This window comes from Clinocottus analis, unplaced genomic scaffold (assembly GCF_023055335.1).
Source record: "Clinocottus analis isolate CAN_PGR_092001 unplaced genomic scaffold, fCliAna1.0.p SCAF_2, whole genome shotgun sequence".
NCBI lineage: Eukaryota > Metazoa > Chordata > Actinopteri > Perciformes > Cottidae > Clinocottus > Clinocottus analis.
The window spans coordinates 16,774,385-16,796,448 of record NW_027175931.1 but is presented as its reverse complement, the minus strand read 5'-3'; the positions used below and the strand labels follow the sequence as shown (position 1 = coordinate 16,796,448).

At 42.1% G+C, this 22,064-nt stretch overlaps 2 protein-coding genes across 9 annotated transcripts; both read left to right on the top strand.

Moving 5' to 3' along the window:
• The first annotated feature begins 5,376 nt into the window (after nt 1-5,376).
• On the top strand, nt 5,377-13,420 carry fosb (FBJ murine osteosarcoma viral oncogene homolog B). 7 transcript variants are annotated; one of them, XM_068585446.1, is made up of 6 exons: nt 5,377-7,023; nt 7,404-7,585; nt 9,020-9,403; nt 9,805-9,912; nt 10,276-10,384; nt 10,517-13,420. In XM_068585446.1, exons 1-6 carry the CDS (start codon nt 6,960-6,962, stop codon nt 10,843-10,845), a joined length of 1,176 nt encoding a protein of 391 aa, XP_068441547.1. In that variant the 5' UTR covers nt 5,377-6,959; the 3' UTR covers nt 10,846-13,420. The 7 variants fall into 7 exon arrangements, with proteins under 7 accessions (XP_068441547.1, XP_068441549.1, XP_068441548.1 ...); XM_068585448.1 differs by having other exon boundaries at nt 10,276-10,596; nt 11,637-13,420; XM_068585447.1 differs by having other exon boundaries at nt 10,276-10,596; nt 10,754-13,420.
• Nucleotides 13,421-15,474: 2,054 nt separating this feature from the next.
• Nucleotides 15,475-21,600, top strand: cunh19orf47 (chromosome unknown C19orf47 homolog). 2 transcript variants are annotated; one of them, XM_068585914.1, is made up of 8 exons: nt 15,475-15,508; nt 16,725-16,812; nt 17,234-17,348; nt 17,563-17,644; nt 18,273-18,398; nt 18,530-18,604; nt 19,627-19,700; nt 19,784-21,600. In XM_068585914.1, the coding sequence occupies exons 1-8, from the start codon at nt 15,490-15,492 to the stop codon at nt 20,363-20,365; spliced, it is 1,161 nt and encodes a 386-aa protein (XP_068442015.1). In that variant the 5' UTR covers nt 15,475-15,489; the 3' UTR covers nt 20,366-21,600. The 2 variants fall into 2 exon arrangements, with proteins under 2 accessions (XP_068442015.1, XP_068442014.1); XM_068585913.1 differs by having other exon boundaries at nt 18,530-18,679.
• The last annotated feature ends 464 nt before the right edge of the window (nt 21,601-22,064 follow it).

Here is a 22,064-nt window from a genome sequence, read left to right as displayed (position 1 = left end):
ATAAATACCACGTGTGGAAAAAAAAAGCAGTCCGTGTGTGCAGACCTGGAAATGAAACAATGTTGTGTTACTGAAACGCAGCAAACATGTTTCAGATTCCAACCATCACTCGACTGTCGTCACTGTGTGTCATGCTGAAGTTGTTTTAGTCGAGCACCTCATAACTCCTTACATAAAAATAGATACAGGTAGAGATGAGAGAAGGGATGAAATGAGAACAAGAGGAGACGAGACAAGGAGACAGTGAGGACAGAGGAGGTGAGGTAGGGGACAAAGTGCAGTGTCCTCTCTCCTTCCATCTCTCTCTCTCTCTGTGTCTCAGTCCCTCTTCCTCACCCACTCACTCCTTTTATCCTACTTCCTATTGGTCCTTGACAAGATAGGGCAGATCTTATGTTAGGAAGAAATCTGTCCAGATAGAAACAGGCAGAGAGAGACTGAGAGGGGAATAATGAAGATGAATAATGAAGATGAATAATGACAATAACGGAACGTGAAAAACAAACGCTCAGGTGCTGCGTTAAAGAATCGTAGCGGTTCTGAAGTGCACGTCAGTGTTGAATCATCCTTTTGTCAGTTTTACTGTTGGAACTACAGCAATGCACTGGACGGCTTTTCTAGTGCAGGTTGTATGATATTATTAACTAATGAAAAAGTGATGTTTTGGGTATTTGTAGGCTTTCCATCCTGTAGGGAGTACAAACATGTTGACATACGTTTAGATGTAAAACCACAGCCTCTGTTTCATGATGCTCTGGAGTGAAGCATAACAACCAGACTTTATTATTATAACCCTTGTACGTACAGACAGTAGTACATGGAGCACTTTACTGCACTCGAGTACAATGTTGAGGTACTTTGACCTTCTTTACTTGAGTATTCCAGTTCCTGCTACATTACTTCACCACTGGCTGCATGAAACAGGTTGTACATTTATTCAACTACAACTTTTACTTTTAATGGTATCTTTATTATTCAGTGACTCAAATAAACATCTGAATATTTGTGTCACTGTTGAACGGTGTAGTAATTAAAAATGTTTTTATTGTTAGGTTTTGTATATAAAGGATCATAATGCATGCTTCATTAGATTACAGCTGAGTCAGCACTCTAAACTCGCTGCTATCTGCGTTTTTCGAGTAAAGAGCACAAAACAATCCTAAAAAAAAATAAAAATTCATGTAAAATCTCAATCTGCTCCTTCATCTGTCATGTGACAGAGGACACAGGTATGTTATAGGTGTGACTGGTGTTGTGTGAATACTGCCTCACTGACACCTGTGCTTTTACAACTATGACAAGAAAATGGACTTATACATTTAAAATGTAGGAAATGAGTGTAATTTGTAGGAAATGAGTGTAAGTTGATATTTGACACTGTATTTAATGACATCATTGACTAACTATACCACAGAGTTACTCTGTGATGTCACCCTCATCTCCCGCTCTGGCAGCGTGCCCGTTGGAAGCAGGATTGACGCCGCTTGTGCCTGACTCACAGAGCGCTGTGCAGTATTAAACCCACTTTAGGCATCGACTCCCATGCAGAGCGTGATACAATAGAGCCATGCGCTGCGTTTTCTGCCCTCAGTACTGACGTTTCTGGCTGCACAAGCAAAAGAAAGAAAGGAAGGACGCCAATTGTTCTGACGCTGTGAACTATTTCAAAGATGATTATTTACAGACATTGCCAATACATCAGGCACTAAAATGAGATTATCCTACATGTGGCCGCACACTTATGGGTTTGAAATGACAGCAAACAAACTGAAGTACATCATCATCATTGCCTAAGAATGCAGAATACATTTCAATGTAAATTGACCATAAAGTTTTTCTTTCTCTCACGCAAAGCTTTTTTCATTTGTGCTTCGTCGAGTTAAAGGCCCATTCAGAGATTCACAGTCGGTCAGCTGTGCCACGGCCAGCCTCACTCACCTGTTGAAGAGCTCTGACTCTGCTGGGGGAAACAAGATGACGTAAGAACAGTTTGGTCTCAAAAGAGCTCACAACCAAACTGTGACGCATGCAGTCAAATGTTTCACCTTCTCCACAGAGCTCTGTATTGCTGCACATGTTCATGTAAACACACAAGCTCCTTATTTAACCAGAGAGTCACAAGGACTGCGCAGGATAAACACAAGTACATTAACGTAAACAGGACAAAGGGAGCTGTGTGCTGGAGCAGGAACAAGAACAACTGGAACGTTAAAGCATGTGTAAACAATGTAATCGGCTCTTCACACAGACACTGAAAGGGTCATGTTCCCTGTTGGGCTTTGTGGCTGTTCCTGGAGACTGAGGGTTTGTGTGGGGTTCACAATGCGTGATGCTGCGCAGGACATCTGATCCCTGTGAGGAGGAATGGCGTCTGCAGAAGGTCAAGCACATGTTTGGGTTGTTGCTTTGAGGAGGAGCCCAGGTGGCAATGGGCTCAAAAGGTGCACAAGGAAGAAAGAAGTGTCTCCCTGCTGCATTAAAGTCTAGCAAATGTATGTGGACCATCATGGAGAGAAGGATCCTGTGTTTACTAATGTCTGTGTTTCACTCCTGATTTAGCTCACAAGCTCAGAGGCGAAATGATAAGCAGCTTCTAGTTTTCTTTCATATATTTATTGTATTTGTAACTAGAGTACACAATCTAATAGTTTACCTTAAGTATGTGCATACTAATCTTGGCAGAACAGAGTTCAGGGATTATGTACTTTTTTATATGTCATAGTGTTATTAACTCTATTCGTTATTAACTCTTCGGGTCACTTGATGGTCAGCTGTCGGGTCTCATGTTGTTCATGTGTGCTAGTTGTCTCAATGTTTATTATTCTCAAGTCTCTTTTAAAAAAGAAAAAGTAATCTCAGTATGAGTCCCTGATTAAATAAAGTTCAACAAATAACATGAGTCATGCTTTGGTACAGAGTGAGGAGTTTATAGACTCAGAGTGGACCTTCTGCTCTTATAGCATCAAAAGGAAATGAAGTGAGAGGATGAGGGCAACAGGTCTCAGCCCTGTTTCCTAAACAAGATGTTACATCTAGACTGTATTGTGAATTACGCTCAGAGGGAAATGTCTTACGTTTACTTGATCCCAAATCGTGGAGAGTCAGGAGGTCTAGTGGTAGATGGATCAAACAACAGAGTTAACACCCTGCAGTTTGTGTCCTGGGTGAACTTTTGTGGCTTTTGGGTTTTAGTTTTAATGACTTAATAACACATTCTAACTGGAATACGACCTATTCACCCTATAATTGAGAGTAACATAAATCCAATTCTGTCTGTCTGAATAACACGACAGATTTAGGAGATGTGGAGGTTCATATTAAGGCCTGCCTGATATTTGTCTCTTAAGAAGAAAAGAAGACAGTTCCAACTGTGAGACAGAAAACTAGAGAAACTGCACTCCGCCCTTCATGAAAGATGCAATGGTTTGCACGTTTTCAATAATTGCTTGTAAGATATAAGACATTGAGGCCAGTAAATACTACATAGGCAAGTGTATGAGCCCCATTAAAAAATAAAAAATTCAGCACCAAAGCCTGTGACATCACACTGCCATCTGTAATTGACAAAGTTTGAACAAAATATTCTGACTTTTCAGACAACTAAAGATAGGTGATGTGTATTTAGGCATCAAATGTCTGTTTATCTTGTAATTCAAAGTCAATAATAATTTAAAAAAAATCTATGAACTTCTTGTTCAACATGCAGCTCTGTTGAAGTAAAAAAGAAGAGCAGGTTTCAAGTTCAAAAGTTTACGGTTCAGTCTGAACTGAAATAATAATATAATGGGTTAAAACTCAAGCGTTTCAGTTCATGCAGTGTACACACGCTGTGTTTACAGAGCGTGCAGCGAGGCCTTCAACTCTGCCAAGAAAGAATTAGTAGATTTGGACGAGAATAGATGTGTTATTAAACGGTTATGGGCAGACCATGTAATAAAGAGCTTTAGGGATTCTGAAAGTCAAGTTTGGCTTTCTTTACAAACACTCTTAGACTCGGTTTCGGTTGTGTTGCTCTGGCTGAAAACAACTCCGAGTGAAAAGTACAGACAAAGGCCGAAGGAAACTATTGAGTGGCTGAGTGAAAAACTATGGTATGAGGTATGAGACACTTTGATTGGCTGGACAGAAAAGAGCGGTCACATTTCTCTCTGTGAGGTGGGGAAAGCCTGAGAGACTTATGCAATGTTGTTGGGATACGGAGCCAGAAGGGGTGTAAACACACCGCTCTGCAGTGGGACGGCCCAACCGTTGCCTGGTAACAAATATTTTGAGCAGGAAGACAAGGCCCGCCTTCCAAAAGGAAACAGGGGCCGGCCTCATGAGCACCATGCAAGTTGGTGGCTTCCTGAAAATACACTAAGAAACAGGGGCAAGCAAAACAAAGCACATCAGGGACAACACAGCATCTATTTCTGACCTGACCTGACCGAAGTCTAGACCACCACAACATGTGCACACACACTCTTAAAGAACACAGGGTTTAGGGGAGGATTAAAGTCTCTGCAGGGGGTCCAGACTGAATGTGTTCATGACTAAGCACAGGGTTTAGGCAGCCTAGACATAGCCTGTGATGACATGAAAAGATAATAAATTGTTTCACTGTAATCTGTATTTTACCCACTGTGTAAAACTTTGAAAGTGTTCACATAAACTGCAGCTTGGACAGTATGATCTTATTAACAGTGTCGGGCTCTTAATACATTTTGAGTGACTTGTTTTATTTGATCTTTTCTGCGGATTCTCGGAAATCAAGTAAAACTATTGAGTGGATAATCTCTATTGTTTTGAATTAAATACAACATAAAATGGCATACAAACATATGCAAAATGTATTTAAAACAAAGCATAATTACTGCCACATGTATTTAGGACTCTCCATGTTTTGACTTTGATCCGTGAGCTCCAGGAAGTGAAGCACGTGACCGTTCTGCTCATGTCGCGGTCACAAGAGTCTCAACCAGATGCCTCCGAGTGTATATTCTGCGTTGCTAAGCCTGCATACAGTTAGCATTTTACAAGCTACGACGAGGACACGAGACACACGAGTTCAATAACACTTCTCCATAAGTGAGCCTGTCACGTTACAGCAGCAGAACACAGTTAAACTGCGCAGGAGCAGCAACACAGCCTCGTGTCCTCAGATGAGTTGCCGCGCAGAGAGAACCCGGAAGCCACATTGTGTTCTGTTGCCGCCTGTCACTCAGAGCCAGTTACCACGGAAACCGGTTGTTGGGCGGCATAACAGAAAAGACCAAATTTATACGTGCTTGCGTCAGAGGCGACGGCAGCTCCATGGCGACGGAACGCTACACACAGCAGCGGACCCGTGGAAAGCACGTGGTCCCGGTTATGGAGGTTGTTAGGTTCGGGCTGGTATGTTGTTGTGTTTATCTGTCCAGTCCGTATCGTCCATACAGCCACCAGCAGGGAGAATAGCGCCATTATTAGAGTTCTGCGTGAAACCTTCCTGCCCTCCCTCGCGAGCTCCTGCTATTCTCGCGCGTTTCCCCGTGGATGTGGGACGCGTGTCTGCGTTATCAGCCGTTCAGCTCAATTATTCCTCACCATGAACAACTTCCATCGACTGAGTTAGTCACCGCGGTGCAGGACGGGCCGCCACGTCCTCCGTGTCTCCTCGTCTCTGACGTGTTGAAGCTCTGACTAACAACTTGTTATCCCCAACTCTTCCCTTTCTGCTCACGCCTTTTCACACATCGGCTGTTGCGTGCACGCCCCGCGACATTCTTCCACATTACAGCTAAAATGTAGGCTGCATTTGAAATTTTTATTCACAATGTGCCCCCTTGCCACATTCCCACTGGTGTCCTCGTGTAGGCTATAATCATGAATCATGTTCTGTTCGGCTGGGTGATGTTTGCTGTGACGGGCGCGTATTCCCGTCACTGCTGCCCACTGTCCATGACAGTTACACTGCTTACCATTTAACGTATTTAGTTTGTTTATTATTGGGTTGAATGAGGCTGCTGTTGCTGCTGCTTGACACACTCGCCCATAGAATATATCAGTATGTCTAAGCGGTGCATTTGAAACACATTAAGCGACAGTTAGTTCAAGCTGTGCTTGAGGCAGGGAGCGTTCAGACAGATCAGATGAAGAGAAGCCTTCCTCTTGAGGAGAGCTCTCACACTCTGAGGACTCCCAGGGCGTGTCCTGAGAAACTTTACGGAAGGGCTTCCCTTGCTGCGGGATTCCGCAGTGACTTAGATGTTTCTGTAATAAGCCTTTGATTATATCTTCCAGTTTTTTCCAGGTTGTACTGGAGCCCAATAGACTACATGTTCAGACCCATATGACCATGTCCTCTGTACAGCCTAAGCCAATAATAGGCTACTAAAGCATGTTGAAGTTCATATATGTGCCTTTGGAACATTAATGTTTCTCTTGGTGTAGCCAAAAAAGTCCAAATCTGGATAGACGCATATGGTCTTAAATATTCCATATTTATCTTTCTTCAAAATGTCCACTCATAAATTGTTAGACGGTGAGAAATATCTTGTGCCCGAGATATTATATAAATATATATTTATATTTTCCCCCAAAAAACCCATCTATTATTATCCGTCTGCGAGGTGAGCTTCTGCTCCGTTTCAGTGGGAGAGGGATTCCCTCAACGTCACCAAGGATACCAAACACAACACCAAAGCTCAAATATGGGCATGTACGTCAGCGGAACTCCGAGGCGGGACTTAAAAGCTAGAAATGTCCTGGTTATACTCGGGGAGGATGGATCCATTCATAAGACCAGATCTGCTACTGCGCGCCGTAATACTAACGTCCTCTGCATCCCCTGAACGGACTTTATGGATCTATAGCCGTCGCATCTGAGACGAGCGGACAAAGAGGAGCGCTGCGAGGATTTAAAGCCACAGAGAGGACTTCTTCACAGATTGCATTGGGACGCTTCCCCCTTGACGCGGGGACCTGGATTAAGCTTCTTCATGCAACTTTTTTGGAAAGAGACCAAGAGCACCTCACCGGGGAACAGTAAAAACACCAGCAACGGTAAGTCAATGTGTAAACTACAGTGTTTAAAATGAAGGTTTTCTTTAAAACTCGCCGTTTAAAAAATCTGAAACTTCTGTCAGGCTGCTTTATATGAGCTGCTTCAGGACACATTCCCTTTTGACATTGCTTTCGTTAAATAAATAAAGACTTCGTCAGGCATAACAGACTCTGCTGGTCTTGTAATGTTCAATGACCAATGAATTCATGCAGACAGCACTCAGACCCGCTGTGATGGGATTATCCAACTTTGTTAGATCAGATATACTCTTAAAAACCATGTGGTGTTATGAGTCGGGTTCTGTAAGATGCACTGCCTAACATCATTCTCTCCTTGCGGTATCTGTAGTAATCTTGTGCGTGCCGCTGTCCTGCTGCAGGTGACGTCGCGCTCTCTCTGGTTACTGCAGGTGTCGCGTTCTCCCCCGCCTCCGGGGAGATGTACCAAGGGTTCCCCGGCGACCCAGACAGCGGTTCCCGTGGTTCCTCTCCATCTATAGAGTCCCAATACCTTTCCTCCGTGGACTCCTTCGGAAGCCCGCCGACCACCAGTGCTCCGCAGGTAAGTTTGAGACTATTTAAAATGAGAATGAAAATGAATGGAAATGTGAAACAAAAACAGAAGAATGTCACATGTGTGTTTATTCATTCGTAAAGGCAAAAGTTTTGGCTCATGGACCTACAAGCACGTATGGACCTATTCGTATTGTACTGTATAAATAGGACATGTGCTTATTATATTTCTCACATATTGCTTGTGGTCGTTTCGCAACACTATATGTTTTTTTTAACAATGTTATTATGTTATGGCATGAACGGCAAAAACAACATAGCATAAAATATGGCATTAAACTATGATATACACAATATATTCAGATGAATGATAGCTTCAATCATATCAAAAGGAAAATAGCATATACAGGCCAATGAAAAACATATTGAAATATGACTCTAATAGTCTCGACTTTTAATGGCGCTTCATGTTTTGTTCTATCTGAGGCTGGTAAAGTAACGGACCCGTAGAAGTATGCCTCAGTGATAAGATATAAATAGTCTCGCTGAGTACACTAACGAGTGAATATAAATATGCCGCTGTATCTGTAGCGCGTAGTATCCCCAGTCGCAGCGCTCTGACAGCGTGCTAACAGCGCGCCGCAGAGCGGTGACGAGGCGCTGGAACTCTCCTACGTCAGCACGAAGCCCCGCCCCTCCCCGCTCTTCTCCCTCCACGCGCTGCGCGCTCCCCTTACTGGCCTCGCCGTGACGTCAATGCTTCTATTTTGGAGCGCTACGTCGCGTTGCCAAGGGGAACACCGGGGGTGTGACGGAGGAGAAGGAGGAAGACTCTCTCTGAGAGACGATTGGCCCAGAGCTTTTTCTCATTCTTATATGAATATCACAGTCCTCCTCGGCTCTGAAATAAAACGAGAAAGACAAGCGACAGTCGTGAGCTTTCTTTGTGTATGTACATCCGGGTACCTGGAGAAAGGCTGTGACACAGCACATTCAAAACTATGAATTGAAGATTAAGATGTTTTTTCCTCTCTTAAATGATTGGAACTTCTTTTCCCCTCAATTTTTGAACTCATATGACATTGTATGTTACTTGTAAATGCAATTTTATAGACCATATGAACCATTAATATGCATCAAAGTAAAAGTTCAAGGATATTGCTATGAGCTAAAACAATTACAATTGTATAATGTGTTATGTCGAGCCAACATAATGTAAATAATTGTAGTTTGTGACAATTCAAAATATGACTTTAATTAGAATTAACAATGCAGTCAATTTCAAATAGATGTAACCTTAATGGTAGCACTTGGTTCTATAGGTCAAGTTCAGCTATGAGATTGTCATGATGGATGCAATAGGTTATAGTGAATACAAAAGCAGCTTATCCACGCTTGATCCTGTCTGTATGTCTGCCTTTGTCTGTTTGTCTATTTACTGACCGGTGGCTTTACATTGTGTGTTTTTGTTGCTCCTGCTCAGGAGTGTGTGACAGCAGGCGCTGGCTTGAGCATTGTGGGCAGCGGGCCAGGGGCCAGTGTCGGAGCAGAGATGCCCGGTTCATTCGTGCCCACCGTCACTGCCATCACCACCAGTCAGGATCTGCAGTGGATGGTACAGCCGACCTTGGTCTCCTCCCAGGCCTCTGGCCAGAGTGGGTCTACTGGGACAACGACCATGACCCAGTCAATGTCACTGCTTGACCCGTATAACTTGCCAGGCCCCAGTTATTCCACAGGCTCTGCTTTCACCTCTCCGAGTTCGGACAATCAGGGCCCGGCTCCGGGTCCGATCCGCCAGTCCAGAACCCGCAGCCGCCGTACACGAGACGAGTCTGTGAGTGACGATGGAGATGTTGGTGTGTTAGTAAGTGTGTGTGCTTGAACAGTTTCTTTTTTGATGCATGCAGTGAAGGTATATTGTTTACATGGGCGCCAAAACATCAGATCCTGTGTCCTGTGCTGTTATGTGGTGTGCACAACGACTTGTAGACATGTTAACAAGTTCACCTCACTGTCTACTGTTGTCCCTTCTTGGGCAGAGAAAGGTGTGGGATTTTGGGACGAGGATAAACATTACTGCAAAGTGTGAGGGAAATGTTTCCATTTTTATTCAGAAAAGGGCAAATTGTCGGTCAAGACAAACACGCTGGTGTTGCCCCCTGTCTGCCGTCTAGCTCCCTATCACTGAACCTTGGACAATATGACTACATTTTCAAAAACACAGACAACTCTATCATCCTAATGCGTGTCATCTCTTTGCTCTAGCTAACAGCAGAAGAGGAGGAGAAAAGGCGTGTTCGGAGAGAGAGAAACAAGTTGGCTGCCGCCAAATGTAGAAACCGACGACGAGAGCTCACAGACAGGCTGCAGTCGGTAATTACACACTTTAGGTTACCTCCCATAACATTGCAGACTGTGTTAATAGATGTGTACATGCGCGTATAAGATAGATTATGGTTTATGATAATGGTGTTTGGCTGTGGTAAAGAAAATTATAGTCCTCAAGACAGAATATTTATGGCCTAATTAATGGGCTCTACATAAACCTCCTTACTTATCCAACTGCAGGTGAGGAATGGATGCATCCACCTCCACAAAATGTGCAGTCCTGGTTTGGTGTAGTTAACACTCCTTTTCTTTCTCTCTCTGCTGCACATCATCTTCCTTCCTGCCCATTTCACCCACCTGTCTCTCGCTCCACTGTCCCTGTTTCTTTCATTTTGTTCCTGCCAAAAGGAGACGGACATACTGGAGGAGGAGAAGGCAGAGCTGGAGTCTGAGATTTCTGACTTGCAGAAGGAGAAGGAGCGTCTGGAGTTTGTCTTGGTGGCTCACCAGCCCAACTGTAAGATCCCATTCCAGGACCAGTCTCAGCACAGCTCAGCGCAGGTCCCTCCCCAGACCTTACAACCTCCTCTCTCCATCGTGGGCTTGACCATGAAAGAAGACTCTTTCTATCTGCCTCCTGCCTACACAGCCCATCCGGCCTCCACACAGGCCCAGCCTCCAGTTCAGCAGCAAGTCCAGCAGCAGCCTCAGCAAGGGATAATGCAGGAGGTAGAGTTTTCTAGTTCTTTCTATGGCTCGAGTGAGCCGGCCCCAGGCGGGCCGTGCCATGCGGCCAGCGACGGTGGTGGTGGTGTTAACCATGACGATGCGGCCATTGGCAGCTACAACACCTCATACACATCTTCATTTGTGTTCACCTACCCAGAGGGAGCCTGCGGGGTCAGTGCCAACCAGCGGAACAGCAGTAGCGAGCAGTCTTCTGATTCCTTGAACTCGCCCTCGCTGCTGGCACTCTGACTGACCGACAGACACACGCACACACATATCAACAAGCACATCCGTTACAGTCGTTAGAAGTAGAGGCTGAGGCGAGTACATGCAGGGTACTGCAGTCTCAGATTAAGAAAAGAACCAATAGTTTGTTTCTGATTGTGTTAAAGTTGACACATTCATGCATTCCAATCAAGAGCCAAATAGTTACATTAGACCTACCCTTTTACTTTGATACAGAACTCATTTCTTGTTGCAGCCGGACAACATGAGTGAATAAAAACTGAGTTACAGAATGGTGCCCAAGTTGCAAACCTTGAGTGCTCTGAATCAAAAGATGAATTCAAAATGATTACTCAATCTTCAACCTAACAGTACATTGAGTAAGATGCCACAAGCCACCTTTACACTGCAACAAGCACCAGGGCCCCGACCTTGTTCCCTCTGTCGGTTGACTTTCCCAGTGCTCTTGCTTTCATCCTTTTCCATTCCTCTCTCGCTTCTTCCTCTCGCTGAATGTGTTTGTGCAAATCAGAAATAGGCACGAAGGACACATTGTTCGGGTCGTTTGTTGTGAGAGACTGCTGATTTGCCGCTCACCTCTAATCTTTTATCTGCTCAACTTCCCTTTTCTTCTACATTGTTGCTTGGACTTGGAAAGTTGGGGATCTGAGTGTCACAGTCTCCACTAAATCTTCTGCTTTCCTCTTCCCCGTTTTTGTTTTTGATTCTTCTGTCGTCTGCCTGCGTGCTAAGCGACCCATCTCTGCCCATCTGTTTCTCCTGTTCTGTCTCTGTGTTTCTCTCTCTCTCTGAAGTCTTCGACCCCTGAGAGCCCGAAGACCCCCTCCAGCCCTTGGGACCTTGAGTGAATGACGGCCCAACTAACACGCCCCTTTGCACCCTCTCATGCAAGGATCAGGAAGCCCCTTTTCTCAAAGCGGATCTTTAGTGGACAGCAGCTAAATAGCTCACGCACATAGACACATAATTGATGAAGGCACAATGCTAGACGGATGCCACTGTCTTCTGCTGAGCCAGTTTTCGATGAAATTCAACACATTTTGTGTTGTGGGGACGGTTATGAGTGAGGATGGAAGAGGTTTTGCGGGAAGGAAAGCAAACCGACCGGACAGACTCAAATGGAGAGGTGGTAGATGACTCCCATCCCGATCATCCAGTTTCACAACCAAATGTTGAAAATGCAGAAAGAGCCAAATGTTAAAAACAAAGGAAAAAAAAGCTGCTCTTGCCAACTGTGGCTCTTGCCATCGCTTTCAAGTCCCTGAACTGAAGATAGATGTTTTGTCGCCGCACACCAGCTCTGTGTTTTGCTCAGAACCAATCGGATGTGAACCCATGCCTTTATTTAGAGGAGGGACCTTTTGTAGTGGTTAAGACAACCTCTAAACATTTGGGCTCAGTGGTCTCTGTACCTTCCCTGTTCTCTCAGTCGAGACGAGGTGGGGGTGCGTTTATTGTGAGTGCGTCCACTCTGAGGCCGCTGGCCCGTTTATTTCTTTCTTTATTGAGGTTGATGTGAGGAGTGAGAGCAAAGCAGACCTGCAGCAAGAGGGGAGAAGACGGGCTGACGTCGTGGAGTGAGCGTCCTGTCTTTGCCTGTGAATTTGTACAATTAGTTTTCTGTATGTTCGAGTGAGAATCGTTATATATTTTAATTGTTTATGTTCGTTTGTGTGTTTGATTGTTTTGCATTGACCTCTGCTTTCACTCGTACTGTTGCCGTTTCTTGTTTTGTTTTTTGATCTGGTGATTTTCTCATTACTGTTACTATTATTATTGCCTTGTAACTATTGTTTCATTACTTTGTTGTATTTTCATTTGGCAACTTTGGAGGCATGTTGTGCACTACAAAAAAAATCTAATTATAAATCTATATATGCACAAACATATATACAGGTAACATGTATATATAAGTGATTGTAAAGTATGAATGTCTGCAGATCTAAATGGAATATTTTTGTCAATGAAGAACAAGATAAAATGTTACTGAGGTTTAGTTTTAAAATAAATATTTTTCTAAAGGAACAAAAAATATATATATAATGAATTTAAAGTACTGCCCTGTCCCATGAAGCACGATGTCACTCCCTCTATCAAGGCGTATTTATGTTTTTTAAACAATATAAAGCACTATCCAAGTTACATTCAATGTATGTTTATAATTGCGATGTTAAAAGGTTGTGGTTACGCCTTTGTTTTGTTTGTATTTTCTCTGTGAGGTCTGTCCCAAAGCTACTGACACCGTAATGCCACTCCATCCTTAGCAGATGCAAAATGAGGATAAAAACTAGTGTGATTGAATGTCAATACACATATTAAAGTGTTCAGAATACAACACCATGACGTAACTGTTTCATTTAAGTATGCATTTCTGTGCAGTATAAAAATATTCCTCAACAACATTGTTATTTCCTAACTAAAACATGTTTAAAGGATAACATTCATATGAACATTCTAATGTTAATCCATTCTTGTACTCAAAGGAATGTGTTGTCTAATTGAGTTTAACATTGGTTGTGATTGTATTTGCTGGATAAGAAGCTTTATTTTCCATAAATAAACGTGTATTCAAGATGAATGGTCTAACCGTGGCTCATGGTGGTCAGACAATGGGCAGATCTCATTTTGTTATGTTGAATAAGGACTGTGTTTGTACAGATGTCGGAGAGACTTTTGATTTCTCTCCAAATGCAAATGTGATGAGAATATGTTCTGTTGCCAGAATAAGCATAAACATATTCAATAGTTCTCATGTATATAGGTTTTTGTGGTGCTAATTATAGTATGATGGAAGGCAGTTTCACATTGTATTGTAAAAGGTTATACAGTGCTTTTGCTGAGGCTGCATACACATGAACTCACCTGGACATTTAATCCCGAATGCAAGCCAATAACACAGTAGCTGAAGCTCTAAGAGCCCAGTAATCACGCTGTGATTTCATTAGGGTCTAATATTAATTGCTTGCTACATCTTTAAGTGTGATGGACAGATCTCAGAGGGCTCTTGTACTGTACTTGCACTCCACACTAAAGCCCCAGATCCTCACCCAGCATCCTTCTTTCATCTGATTGCTTTCACTTGGGTTGCATTAAATTTGCTTTAAATCATTTTTTCCTGCAAGGTTACAATCACAAATGGGTTATTGATAAACTGAAAAAAAGGTGACATAAAAGAAAAAAAAGAAATATTGAGCTGTCATAAAAGAGAGAAATTGTCTGCTCTTACTGTTAAAAAAGAGTTTTCTTATTTTTTTATTGAAATGAATGTTGCTCCAGAATGTATTATTATTATTCCAGAAGTCCGTCATACAGTCGGATTCCATATTTTCCCTGGTATGAAATGCAATACTTATTATCCTCTTGGATAAACATAATGTAGCAAATCATGCAGTGCTCAAACTGACTACTGCTACTTTATGTCGAGTGTGATGATAATATTAAACATTATCCGTAATACTTATTGCAACATTTGGCTTCAAACTTTCTGAAGATATGGTGTTACAATTTATCAAAAATATATTTTTTTATTCAACAATGACATGCAGAGACACTAGCAAGTATTTTACAAAGCCAATGCTTATTTTCTGTCCCATTCCTTTAAACAATGTTTAATAATTTCTGTCTTTATTGTCTGTATTTCTTGGTCTGGAAGAAAATTGTGTCACAGTTGAAAAATGAAGATATGGGATTTACATGGTGAGGTGAAAGTAAGCTATTTGTTTTTAAGATGTGTCAAACTGTGTACAGATACATAACTTCATGAAGGTGCTCTAATATCAAATTGTCTATTTTTCCAGTGCATATAATTGAACATAACTAACTATAATAACGTTTACTTAGTTTTGTAACTTTTAACTTGAAAAGGACCAAAGTGTACGACAAATGTGTCCTGTCTCTTTTTCAAAGTCACTGATCTTCTGTGTCCATATTTCATCTTCTGGTCCTTTTTGCGGTCTTATAAAAGTTTACATTGTGAGAAGAGTCTTTTTCTCAGTTTTTAGACTGCAAACCAACTGGATGGGCTGTCTCCTCTGAAGATTTGACCAAATGATATTCTTTTCCAATTTGTGTCAAATTAACATAAATAAACAACATATTATACGGTACATGTCTCACTTTTAAATGCTTGATCTGCATTGCATTATTTGTTTATACAATCATTATCATCAGAATCTGAATCAGCTTTATAGGCCCTGTGTGTGCACACATACATGGAATTTGACTCCGGTTACACGTTGCGCTCATCGTAAATATATATATATATATATATATATATATATATATATATATATATATATGTATATATATATATATATATATATATATATATATATATATATATATATATATATATTAAAAATATACAAATAAACATTAAAATATATTAAGACTTGGTTTGCAGTAGAAAGCGAGGCCTCCATCTCCACACGGATTGAGATAGGTTTGCCTAATATCTAAGATTTACACGATAAATAGCTTCAATCTATCTTCTCGTGGTGTTGTGTGTGAGTCTGCAGTCGATGTCGCTCTCTAGCGTCCGAATATAAAACTTCACAAGCCCTTCTGGTGGTCCAGGCGGAAGTGGCATCACAGGAGCAACGCGAGCTTGCGGGATGTAGGTGACGTCACCAGGCAGTTCTTGTAAACATGGCGTCCGTGACAACAGGTGAGAGCTGAAAGGCCCGGCAAGCCAACGTTACCTCTTCGCGATATTAGAAATATTTCGGTATTTCACCGTTTGGTAGACACGACTTCTGAACGGTGTCCCAAGATTTAACAGCCGGTTGTGTTCGCGGTGGAAGCTGGAGAAGTCCGGGACCATCTTTTATTTCACAGCTACCGCTAACAGCTAACCGCTAATGCCGGTGATGCTAACATAAATGGTTCTTATTTTTGCTTAAATTGTTTTCATAAACTCATGATTTCAATTGTATTCATTGTAACAGTCGTCGAGGCACATCGTGCGCTGAATCTGTGTCCGTGTGGTCTCTGTGCGGGTTATGTTGGTCCGGTTACCGTTTGATGCTAATGTGGGCTAACCAGCTCTGAATCTAAAGAGTATCTTTCACGGTCAGAGTTATGGTGTTCTCGTCTTCCACGTGAGCATTGTAACAGAAGAAGGGCTCTCATTTGTGCTTCTTTCGTGTCAGGCTCCCGAGTGCAAAATGAGGATCTAAACCCCGTGTGAATTTCGTCTCTGTATAACTGAGTTCAGAGCCATTGTATTGGCAGCTGTTGAACACCCTGAATCTGGAACTCCGGCTGCAGGACGCTTCTTTATTGGGGTTATAAATAGTCCCCAGCTGGTCATGGTCAGCCCCAGACCGCAGTATGCTTCTCTCTGCTCCGGTTTATAACGCCAGGTCTAGTGCCAGGACCTTCTCCTCTTTAGTTTGCGGTATTACTGAGAACCAGCTGTATAGTACATTTACTTTGAAGAGGTCTATATTGGGCACAAGTACTACGAAAACCGTCAACTTGCTGGACGATCATTAGAAAGTTTATTAACTGTAGAAATAATGGCTCAATGGATATTTTGACAAATATATCATACATGTTGACCTACACTGGTTCCAGCGTCTCACATTTGTACATTTTCTGCTTTTGAATAATTTATATAATGATGACTGACATTTTTTGGGTTTTCGGGCTGTTGGTCAGACTCAAGAAGTACTAAAGATTAAACCTTTGGGTTTTGGATTGTGATGGACATTTTCTGACACTTTAACACTACGAAATGAATAGGTTTATGAAATTAGTTGCAGACTGCTCCATAAGAGTTTGTATTATATGTGAAATGAATAACAGGACAGTGGCTGAGTCTTCATGAAATCCATTATGTTGTGCAATTTCTAATTGTCCTTTTTTTTTTATAACTTAAGCCACCTCAGAATGGATTCAGTTTTTTAAGGACGCTGGGATCCCTGCTGGCCTCGCAGTCACTTATGCAGTCTCCTTTGTGGACAACAGGTAACCTAATGTTTCTTTTTCATAGGCTTTTTATTGTAAGCTGTAACTAAGCTTAAACACAAACAACATTGTCCTTCTGAGAGGCAAAGCAGTGACAGTGTATTTCATCAGCTGAGCAGTGTCATCACAAACACAGTGAAAAGTTTGTTCTTGTCCTTTTTTCTTTTCTGGCGATAATCCAGTGGGTACAGCCAGAATTGTGTGATATTTGTGTTAATTTTTAAAAATCTTTAAATCTTATGATTGATATAAAGCTTTAATGGAATTGTCTTGTGAATAATTTAGCTATTAGTAAATGGGGTTTAAAGTTGGCAGCTCTTGGTTGGTTTGCAGTATACTGGTTGCTGTGAACTAAAGGGTACCCATGCAAAGTACCAACAACAGTACATACAGTATTATCTGATTATTCATGTCACTGCAGAATTCACAAGAACATGCTGATGGACCTCAGTAAAGACATCATGATGGACCTCGGCATTACAGTCATTGGTGACATCATTTCCATTCTTAAACATGCGAAGCAGGTATACAGACAGGTGAGATCAGACTCCACTGTTTAACATTCTGAAATATGGAATTGTTGAGAAAGATAGTGTTTTGTCTTTGCTGGTGCAGGCATGTACAAACAATATATCTCTGGAATATAGCCAGTGGTATCTTGAATGCAGTCGTGAAGAATGGATGTTCTTCAAAGCCACTGCAGTAGTCTGTACGATTACATAACCTATGTAATGTGAATCCCTTTTTTAGGACATGTGCAAAATGGCCACCGAAGCTATCACCTCAGGACAGACCAGTGTAAAAGCTGAGCTCAGAAGAACTGCCAATACTCGTGAGTATCTCAATTTGAATGTTCCACATTGATCATCAATGAAACATATTTATGTCGTCATAAATGAAAGCGATTTCTTTTAAAAGTTGAGTTTAGTATCACAGCAGAATGTGATGAATGCATTCTCTTTCATTTCAACATGGTTGGATAGGAATTAGTACTACTCATTTCAACCAATGTACTAAATTGATTAATGAGAGAGAGAGAGAGAGAGAGAGAGAGAGAGAGAGAGAGAAATCAATCAATCAGCAGTTGCACAATATGTCTGAAGTGTCATAGGAAGGTAACTAGGTGTGAGTATAAAACAAACCAATATGTAATACCAGAATACTTTCACTTGCTCGATATTACGCTGCAATTTATTGATGTTTCATAAAATGTACACTAGTGCACAAAGTATTGTACGCCTGTTGTGCATTTATCTCACCACACCGTCTCCAAGCTGAACATTTGTGGAGATGTTTATTAACAGGTGGGGGCGTTGACGATACCTAGTATGCTCTTATGAAAAAAAACGATTCTTACGGGTGTAACTTTGGTTCTATGAAGCTCGGTTGTCTTCTGTTCTCTCTTTTTAGAAAGCAAGCAAGATTACAAGTCCTTTTAAAATGTTTCTGCTTTTTCTCAGCTGCCACTCGTATGATTGCCAACGCTTTGAGCAGCGACTCCCCGCCTGCCACGCCAGCCCGGCGACCTGACAATCGGCTCTCGGTCACAGTGTCCAACATGCAAGCAAGCAAGAACGGCAAAGCAGGTAGATGTCCTGGAGTGTGTCTATCCCCCCATACATCCCTTAATCCCTTATGTTCAACCCTATGGAGTCATGGGTCCGACCTTATTGTTTTACCTTTGCTTATCCTCGTGTACCCACCGCTTCGTTGTCAGTTTTAAGTCAGCCAGCTGACGAGGGGAACAGTTTACCAGCAGTGAAGCGCCGACGTGTGACAGCGGAGATGGAAGGCAAGTACATCATCAACATGCCCAAAGGCTCCACAGCTCGTACACGCCGCATCCTGACCCAGCAGGCCAAGAAAGGTAGGCCTGACCCAGTGGCCTTGCCGGCAACTTGCCCCGATTAGGCAATACTAAAAACCTTCATGGACTTTCATACTAAAACTGAGTTGGATGACTCTGGGCTGATTGTTTGACCTCCATTCATGTTTGTCATGATTTACTTCTTTGTCTTTACTTTCCACTGCAGCAACTATTGTTTCTACTTTTGTCTCACATCACCTACATTTTCCCCAACTAAAAATCTTTGACTGGTCTCATATTTCTCAATGTCGTGCATGCATGGATGTAATACACCGTCATTCAGTGTGGAAAGAACAGTGTATTTTATACCATGGCTTTTGATTCCAACAGCTGTAAAATGAAAGCCTTGTGACCATACAGTTTACATTCAAATTAGTGCCTGCAGTAGTTTTTATCAGCTATTATGCCATTATACTCCACACGCTATTTTTTTGCTTCTGATCGGCACTTTGTCATCTTAATTTCGTCCAAGTTTGTCCGCTCAAACATCGTTACCAGATAGTTTGCAATGACTTTAAGGCTTAAATAAAGAAGTAACTGATGTATAAAAAGAAAGTAACCACCACATAATCTTCCGTGGCCTTCATGCCACTCAGTACCGTTTAGTAACTGTTTTCTGGCTTGTCTTGTGACGTGGAACATGACGCACAAGACTAAAACAAAACAGAAAGACATGCTCATCTCCTGGCAATGGGAAAGGAGTATATCGGCTATTGTAAGCAGGTTTGACAGCATTTAAACAACCTATATATATATATGCCCTAATTTAGTTTAAAAAAAGATTACAAGAGACTTGCAGCAGTTTTGTCTCAACAATAATGCAAGATTTTCTTCTATCTTTAAATAATTCAAAAGGATTCTGTGGATTATTTTTCCATCGTTATTAATGAGTTGTGATACATGAACTAGAACTGTCAGAATCATTTTCTTCTCTACTCCTTTTCAAGGTTCGAAACGGACCTCTGTGTTTGCAAGACTTGGAGCTGAATCGAAGGCAGACACGACCACCAGCAATACCAAGGTGAGGCCTGTCGGTGGCGCAATAGCTCACTTTGTATTGTATTGATGCAGACGTGAAGATAAGTACTGTCCCGTGTTTGGCAGCCCACCGGTGTGTTCAGTCGTCTTGGCAGAGGGGATGAAGAGGAAGACAAGCCGCAGCCAGGCAAATTGTCTAGTAGCATCAACATAGAGGATGAGGAAGACAGCGATGGAGATGGCTCCGTCCTCCAGTATGCCGGCGTCCTCAAGAGATCCCCTCCCTTCCAGAAGAAGGAGCCAGCCAGAAAATCGGCCCCGACCACCCTGCGGCGCTTGGGAGGCAAATTCAAACTACCTCCCTCTGACACTCTCACCTCCTCCTTGTCTCTTAATGGCCTTCCCCCTGCCAAGGTCAGTGTGCTTCAGAGACTGGGCAAGCCCCCTGCCACACACCTGAGCGCCGCGGTGTCACCCACACCTGCTGACACGCAGGACAACAAGGTGACGAGCACCAGGCCCAAAGCCCAAGAGGGACTCACCTTAGCTAGCTCCAAGGTCAGCAGCAGCACCGGGGCTGTGTTAGGGGGACGAGGTGGAGGAGGAGGAGGAGGAGGAGGAGGAGATGTAGACGCAGAGTCTCTGGGTGCCCAGATGGACATTAGGGCTATCAGTGTTTTTAAGAGGTTGGGCAACAAGAGAACCTAACCGATAAGTCCCTCTTTCTTTGTGTACTTTATAGAATTTGTATCACTCCCTTTTCTGCACTCATCCTGGCGACATGCAGGACTGCAGAATTGAGTGTTTTTGTGTGTGTATGATGGATTTTAATGCTGCTTTTTGGCTTTAGGGTTACTCTTAGATAAACACACTTTCATTTTTTACATTTTAGTCACGCTGCCATAGGAACACCTTTTTGTTTAGTTAAAGTTCTCAATCATATCTGCCATTTATAGTTTGAAAGAAATATATATTTAACTATATTTGTTAAGGCATGACATTGACTCAGCTGCCATAATGGTGGTTTTACATTTTACCCATTAACTCAACATATAAGATGCTGCTCCCTCGACTTCCCTTTTTGAGAGTTCGAATGAAGACCAAGGGAAAAAAGGTACACACCTCAGACAAATGAAGTTCATTAAATGAACACACAAGATCATAGTCAAATGAAAGACTAACCATGAGGTAAGGATTTTATTTGTAGTTACCTTCAACACCTCATTATTACCTCCTCCAAGAACATGAGTTGATGAAAGTAAAATAAAATGGTTGCACAGAATGACTTGAGTGAGACAGAAACCCTACAGCTCTTTGGTGCTTTGTGGAGCTCTGAGGATGGAGGCATGTCAACCTTTCTACCATTGTACTGAACGTTTTCTATAACCGCCTCCTTGAAGGCCGTGTCAGTAGAATATTGTTTATTTTGAAATGCAATGTATAGACTTAATTTCACACAGCACAAAACCAGTTGCATATTTTTCTATGTGAACGCTCTTATATCTTGTAAAGAAGCTCAGATGCCGTTCGGTGTGGTGTCAGGATGCTCTCACGGCCTCAGCAGGTAGTTCATCTTTACAGTATGGCTCATCATCACCTGTGTACCATTTTGGTCTTTCCTCACACTAGAACTTTGTTGAACTGTAAATATTTTACATGTAAAAAAATATCAAAATTCTGTTTCTTTTAAAGAACGAGGTCGATTCCAAAACGCTGGGAACTGTTTGTTTTTTAAGGATATTGAGGATAGAAGTATGCTTTGAAAATAATGAAGAGGAAAAGGGTCCAGACAGCGCTCCTCTTCACACGTTTCTCTTTACAGGAGACAATGTCATCATCACATATTGTTCTCTTTTGCATATCAACATGACGGCAATGTTAATATTTATATTCTCCTGGGAACATTTCGATGATCATTTATCAATAAACCCATTTAACTCCCACTCCTCCCGATGATGTGTTCATTCTCCAGAGGCTCAGAGGCTGTGCATCGCGTCCTGAATGCCAGTTGAGAATGTGCTTTGTTTGGGTTGGATTATATACTTGTTTGGTTTAAATGCTTCAGATGTGATTGTTTACCGTCTGTCTTGTGTCGGCTTATTTACTTTGTAAGCTAATATCATTTGTTTGTGCTAAATATTAATTTACTGGTTTCCCTACAGGGACATTGGATCATACAATGTTTAATGCAGGAAAACCACAGAAGCCTATGCCAACACCATGCAGAGGTCTGTGCAGAAGTGCTTATGCCCGTGTTTAATTCTACCTTAATGCCTGCATGGAGCTTACATTTTTCTGATGGATAGTACATTGCTCATGAATATTAATCTGTGTGCTTGTTGAACTCGTACAACAACATAGATGTGAAACCACAGCAGTTTGCAAGAGAGCAAAACCTATTAACCCC

Coding starts and splice junctions, on each gene's coding strand:
- cunh19orf47 (XM_068585913.1), top strand. Junction 16,813..17,233: donor GTCTCCTTTGTGGACAACAG/GTAACCTAATGT, acceptor ATGTCACTGCAG/AATTCACAAGAACATGCTGA. Junction 17,349..17,562: donor CGAAGCAGGTATACAGACAG/GTGAGATCAGAC, acceptor TCCCTTTTTTAG/GACATGTGCAAAATGGCCAC.
- fosb (XM_068585441.1), top strand. CDS start 6,960: ATGCAACTTTTTTGGAAAGAGACCAAGAGCACCTCACCGGGGAACAGT. Junction 7,024..7,403: donor CAGTAAAAACACCAGCAACG/GTAAGTCAATGT, acceptor GTCCTGCTGCAG/GTGACGTCGCGCTCTCTCTG. Junction 9,404..9,804: donor ATGGAGATGTTGGTGTGTTA/GTAAGTGTGTGT, acceptor TCTTTGCTCTAG/CTAACAGCAGAAGAGGAGGA.